The sequence below is a fragment of the Adelges cooleyi genome, unplaced genomic scaffold (assembly GCF_023614345.1).
Source record: "Adelges cooleyi isolate 19-005CV unplaced genomic scaffold, UGA_ACOO_1.1 ACOO_flye_CR_arks_rails_tigmint_CR_PRNA_23, whole genome shotgun sequence".
In the NCBI taxonomy this organism is placed as follows: domain Eukaryota; kingdom Metazoa; phylum Arthropoda; class Insecta; order Hemiptera; family Adelgidae; genus Adelges; species Adelges cooleyi.
Window position 1 is genome coordinate 17,771,602 of NW_026095893.1, and position 6,660 is coordinate 17,778,261.

The window sequence follows — 6,660 nt, forward strand, 5'->3', positions numbered from 1 at the left end:
TAATTTAATAATAATTGAAATATTAAAAATATCATATTACTTTTCTTGTGTAAATATATGTAATTGGGTTTTAGTTCATGATTTTGTCGGTATTAAAAATATCAGTAACAAAATTATTTGAATTGTTTTATTTATAGTTTGTAAAGTAAAAATGATAAAAACATAATTCAAGCTATGATAGACCATAGAGTTTATATTTTATAAATATATCTATATAATTAGGCAAACAGTAGTTTTTAATCAATAACTAATTCGTGGGTGCGCGCAGATACTATAAATATGTCGGCTGTATACAGCGTATTTAATTTCAAAGTATACGAATCGTCTACCAACGACGTTCATTCATTAATAAAACACGGTCCCGTACGAGAAATTGTCAGACCGGTTACGTCAACAGTAACGTGGTAGGCGGGGCTAAAAACGCGTGCCTGCGCCTCGCTAAAACACCTAACAGCGCGTTCTATCGGTCGTTGCACGCGTTCCACTTTTGGTGTGGCGTCCTCTTAAGACTAGATATTTGTAAACCGTGTTATAAGGGACCTACAACAAAATCATAATTAAGTTTGAAAATCTTGTTAGTTATTATGGAAATCAGAAATTGTATTAATTATCGACTTCATTTAAGTCGGCAGTTTCAAATAGTAAAAGTACTTTTACTTTTTTTCTGTTTTCCCTTCCTGTTGGCAAAAAACATTTTATGTTTCTGTAACGGTCAATTTTTTGACAACATTGACATTTCATTTTTTTTTAAGTTAAGTTATTTCTCATCAAGATCCTGTCAGTAAAAATACGAACCAATAGTTTGTCTCAATTACACTAAATCACACAATGATATTCAAACTTCAGAAATAAAGTTAGGGTTTATGTCACGCAAACATTAAATGATCAGAAATTGTCTTTTTTATTTTATTAATAACCATTAAATTTAAATGCTTATATGTTTTTCATCCTTTTATTAGTACTTACTAACTATTATTATAACTTATAAGCCTTTAAAATAAAATATGGCTATTTCAAAAATTTAAAATTGAAAAGTTAATTATTTTACATTTGAATCCGTTTATTTTGATTTTATAATCAGTATTTACTTATTTTTATTATTTTCTTCACTATTTGATATTTAGAAAATTAATAGCTTAATAGATTTTAGTAATTTAAAAAGAAAACCATAATTTTAAATTTCCTTGTTTAACCATACAAATTAAAGTATTGAAATTATTAAACTATTTTAACGGGTACGTTTTACTTAGATTATGTCAAAATAGCATTATTTTTAAGCAATATAATAAAAAAATAGCCTTTGCTAAGTTTTAGTCTCTAAGTTTAACAATTATTCTGAAATAAAACACGTTTTTGAGGATTCCAATTTTAAGGAATTTATACGCGACAAGTTTGTCTGATTTTATACAAACACATGTGTGTATACTACATTTATGTATAAATACAAATAATTATAATACCAGGTAATACATGTTTAACGTTTTATGGATATAATTCCTCATAATCAAAAAATACAGGGTAATCCAACTAACGTAAGACACTTATTTTCTCTGAAACTATGAATATTTTGGGAATTTTTTTTCCCTTACTTATAGGTAGGTATATATTAATAGAATATATTTGTGTATCTGCATTGTAAATTTTGAAATAAGTTGCCTTTATCAATTCCGATATATATATAATAACAATTTGTTTGTAAAATAGATGAGTTAACTATCTCAGTGTGAACTATATTGTTCAAATCTGGTTATCTATTAGTCAAAATGTACAATACATTATTATCAATTTAAAAACTAGTTGAAACAATAAGTAGAATCTAACTAACAACTATCTATTAAAAAAATATAAATATTAATGAATATTTTAGGTTGTTTTTCAGCTTTAGTACTAACAAATATCCTATCCTAATTTGAAAGTTATTCGATTATTTATAGTCTCTTACTTAAAACTCTTAAAACTTTTACTACTTAAAACTCAATAATCGTACAGGTTGAACGATTATTCAAAATATGTCTCTTATCAGTCTAGACACATAATGATACATAGATTTGCCATCTTATAATAAGTTACTTTTTATTTAACGGTACCATAACTGTATCGGTGAGTAAAATTTTTTTAGTTTGTGTAAAATCAGATACTACGTGTACTATAGTGTTTGAATTATATTTATGCTTTCTAAACAAATTATTAGTATATTTTCATTTCAATTTTTAATAGGTTGTGTACATTTTAGATTCATGTAAAAATATCTGCTGCTCATTACTAAATGAGCGTGATCGAAACAGTTTTATCCTTCGATTCACATAAATGTGAGTTTTGTTCAAAACTATTATTTTACTTGCAAAATGTAATAACGTATTGATCTGTTGGTTGTAAAAAATTGTTTACAATAATTATTAACTACGTACAGTACATACATTAATTTACAAGTTTAACTGGAAATTGAAAATTGTGTTAGATACATTATTAGTATTAGATTGGATACGATTAAGGTTGATCGTCTGTCTATTAAAATTTATTACCATAGTTACCCGTATATCGTCATTAATAATATAATGCCAATTTTGTTATCACCTGTTTACTGTTGATTCACTCACACGTAGCAACCTGGAAATTGACCACGGTCAAAGTGTAATTTTCCATTTTTTTTTTTTTGGTTTTTCTCTAATACAAAAACGGTAGATTTCGCTAAACTTTTTTCTCAATTTTGAAGGTTAAAGGGTGGTTTTTTTTTTAATTCACATCGAAGCTAAAAAAAAATTAAGTATGAAATAGTCTAAACACTACGTCAGTGTGGTGTAAATATTTAATCATATTAAAAAACAGCTACGGAAATAGATATACATAGGCAACCAGCAAAATAAATTTAGATTTGACTGCGTCGGTGGACATAACAGCCCATTCACAAGTTGCAAGAAAATAACTTTAAATATTTTAATAAGCTGATCAGATTGATATATTGTAATAGGTTCTATATTTTAGTATTTTATGTTGAGTAATATTAAACAATTTTCAAGATTGTACTCGTAAGAATATTTTTTTTTAAATTTGTTTTAGTCTTACTAGTAATTTATTTTTGTAATTTTACTTTTCTTGGTTCACTGTGTAGTTGTCTGTTCAGAAGGAATACGAATACTCGTAAAAAAAAAATAAATCTTAAACATTTTTTTTTTTTAATTACTTTTGGTACAATTTTCACTTTTTTGTCCATTTGGTGCTAGTTCTACTGAATCCTTAACTTTTCTATTAGTCTTATGTTTAGGATAAGAAAAAATTATTAAGCGACACGAATTAGAACTCTGATTTATTAGAGCATATTGACAACAATTTAGGTGCTCGTTCACGTTTCTAAGTTGATAGAATTGGTTAAATTTTTTAGAGTAACTCAAATATAATTTAACATATACTAGCCACCTGTGCGCCCCACTAGTAGTTTGTAAATTTAATAATATATTTATAATTATCACAACAAATAAATTTGCATGCATTAAAATAAGTTAAACACGAACCTATTCAGTGAAACTTAGGTAAGATTTACTTCAGTGGCGGTAAAAAATGTCATGTAGGTCAATTTTTGTTTTTACTTCAAAAAAATGTTATCGTTTTTTTTATTATTTCCAGATAAAAATGAAACTTTTAAGTGTGCTAATATCATTTTGCTTGGTAAATGTTTTGGTAGCTAATTTATTAGGTGATTATTAATTCATTTTTACACAGGGTAGTAAAAATCAACAAAAAAACATTAAAATTCTTTTTATAGAGACTTATATTAAAGCAGTTATAAACACAAGTAAGTTAAAATATTTTGTTCGTACAAAATAATTTTTAAATTTTTACTATATGTATATAGTTTTATACAGACTTGCATATGGTGACAGCAGCAGGTAACACATAGTATTTAACATTTTAAAGTACTTATATTATAGTACATTTTTAGTGTTTTGTCTGTATATCAAAAGAAAATAAACAAACGATAGTTTAAATAATTTTTTTAACATTGAAAAATTGACTCTATTGAATATGGTTTTTATGTTGATTAAAGTAAAAGAAGAGAAAAAATCGGGGAACTGTAACATAAAATAAAAAGAATGTGATAATTACTATGTAGTTTTTTATAGCTCAATTAATTGTTTGTTTATATTAGATGAAATGCCACAAGTAATCCAAAATATTATTCGTGGAACATATACGATGGGTAATTATAATAATTCTATAATTAAACAATAATAAGTGGTTTATTATGAGACACTGTAGAGTTAACTCTGCTGTCTGTCGGTCTCCATACTTAACGGGAATGCAAGCAGTCGGTTTTTTTATAGGCAATTTAGAAAAAATAGGTTTTAATCAAATATTTCAACCCCTTAATATAACGTTGATACATCCCAAAACATTTTTTCCTAATTAATTGATTAAATGCATTTTCTAGTTACTATCTGACTTTTTAATTTTATTAATTCAGTTCAAATAAAAATTAAATAATGCATTAATGTTATTTTTAATACAGCGCAAATTTCTTATATGTTGGCAGTAATACCAGGTAATGACTTTTATACAATTTTATATGAAATTTTAATTTCAACAGGATTATTAATTTATAAATTTTTATAGTTTTTTTTTTTTATTTCAGAACCACGATACTATACCTTAAGCGGTATTCAATTTCCATATTTTATTTTTATATTTTATTATACTGAATCTTCTTGTTTATATTGTTCATACATGTATATTGTGAATAATCATATGCTTACACATTGATTTTTTTCACTATAAACTATGAACATTAAATTGTATCTCGTTTTGAATTTCAGATATGCTACGGATCCAGCTTCTAATGCAAGAAGAAATAAATAATGAGACAGGTAAATATAAAATTTAACTGTTTATAAGAACAATAACTGTTATAAATAAATTATTTTTTTTTACTATATAATTATTTAATATTAAATTTTTTGGTTACAGAAGTTGATGCACCTCAAATAGACGGAGGTAATCACAATCATAAATACATTTTTCAATTGTTATGCCTTGTAAACCGTTAACGTACGTTGTTTCTCTGAAGGGAGACAAGAATTGAACCTTTCTGTAGGCCGTTGTTCACCTATATTTTCTACGAGTTTTGTTACCAAGGCAAATTACGAATTGTAATATTGATCATACTGCTTAAAAAGTCTAAAAAGTCGGGTTAGATTGTTCAGTTTTAGGTTTAGCGATTGTTCTGGTTATTTTGCAGCGTCAGGAAACCTTTTTTAATATAGTCATTGTATACTGATTATCCAATAGCCAAAACTCGAGAAAACAACAATTTTCTTTTAGTTTATTAATTTTTTTTATGAAAACCACTTTTTTATTTACATAAATTTGGTGTGTACATTTTCTGACTATTTTAGTTAATTAATGTATTTTATAGAAAATATAGTAAAAAAATGTTTTACTTGATTCAACGATTTTGGTGCAAATTTTTAGTTTTTTTTTCAATATTTAAATATATTAACCACTTTTTTGTAGTCAATTGAGAAACATTAATTTCATTAATGATTTTATCGATGACACACCATTGCCTTAAATCTGGTTATTCGATATACATACATACTTAATGTATATTGTATAATATATATGTAGTAAAATAAATTAGATATCTTTAATATGTAATGCAATGCTATCACGAGCAATAAATTAATTTGTTTTTTCTTCATTATTTATTATTCAGAGATTTTTGTTGCGGAAGTTAATCTGCCAGTTTACGGTCAAGCAAGAAGAGTTATAACGAAACACGCTACAAAAGCTTTAATCAGTTCTGAAATAGGTAAATATTCATATTGAATGGTTGTACTGTCAAAGTAACCAAGTTAATTTAGATTTACAAAAATAAACATAGAGCTTTAGAAACACAACGTGATTTTGTTTTCTAAGATGCAAACCAACATCGAATACAACCAATCAAATATTTCAAAGATTCTCTCGAGATGTGTCGTTTACTAGGATTGTTCAGAAGTATTAAATACCCAAATAACTACATAATAGATGCCGTGATTGATGAGACTGAAACTTGTACTCTAACAGATTTAAACAGCAATCGTATCAGATACGTATCCGTTGCAGACCATATTTGGAGTTTAAACTCTAATAATGAACTAGATATGCCATTTGATATAAATTTAGCATAGTTTAGAACAGGAATTATAAAGATAAATATTGTGTTATATTTAAATAATTTTTGTACACCGCTGTAATATCCAAGTTGTCGTTAAATTAAATGTATTCAATAATAAAGAGTTTTAATCGTGACTAAAAACACATTTGTTATTTATGTATTGGAATTATATTGTTTTTTAATAATTGTTTACATATTCAGAATATATTATAATAGTGCCGTAAATATTAATATTTTTTATAATTAATTAGTTTGACTATAAAAACAAATTTAAAGAGTTATTCTCAGATTAGTGGAACCACGTGAAAGTAGATGTCAAGAAAACTCGTTATCTTGAAAAAACCAAGAACTCAGTACCACGAGTAGCATAGAAAAATTTGGTTTCATTACAATTATTTTAGATAAAAACAATTGCCTAAAATAACAATACTGTATGAGTAATACTGACAGATACTTAGCGTACAGAATAATGTATGGTTAAACTCTATAATGTAAACTTTAGTTTTAAG

At 25.8% G+C, this 6,660-nt stretch overlaps 1 protein-coding gene across 17 annotated transcripts; it reads left to right on the forward strand.

The window, feature by feature from the left end:
* The first annotated feature begins 2,866 nt into the window (after nt 1-2,866).
* LOC126835170 (uncharacterized) lies at nt 2,867-6,292 on the forward strand. Of its 17 annotated transcripts, none has more exons than XM_050567495.1 (11): nt 2,869-3,026; nt 3,622-3,691; nt 3,761-3,790; nt 3,861-3,884; nt 4,145-4,195; nt 4,505-4,537; nt 4,628-4,651; nt 4,809-4,859; nt 4,960-4,986; nt 5,708-5,803; nt 5,911-6,292. In XM_050567495.1, exons 2-11 carry the CDS (start codon nt 3,628-3,630, stop codon nt 6,162-6,164), a joined length of 654 nt encoding a protein of 217 aa, XP_050423452.1. In that variant the 5' UTR covers nt 2,869-3,026; nt 3,622-3,627; the 3' UTR covers nt 6,165-6,292. The 17 variants fall into 17 exon arrangements, with proteins under 17 accessions (XP_050423460.1, XP_050423452.1, XP_050423449.1 ...); XM_050567492.1 differs by having other exon boundaries at nt 3,622-3,663; nt 3,718-3,790; XM_050567508.1 differs by having other exon boundaries at nt 3,622-3,663; nt 3,851-3,884.
* Nucleotides 6,293-6,660: the final 368 nt, after the last annotated feature.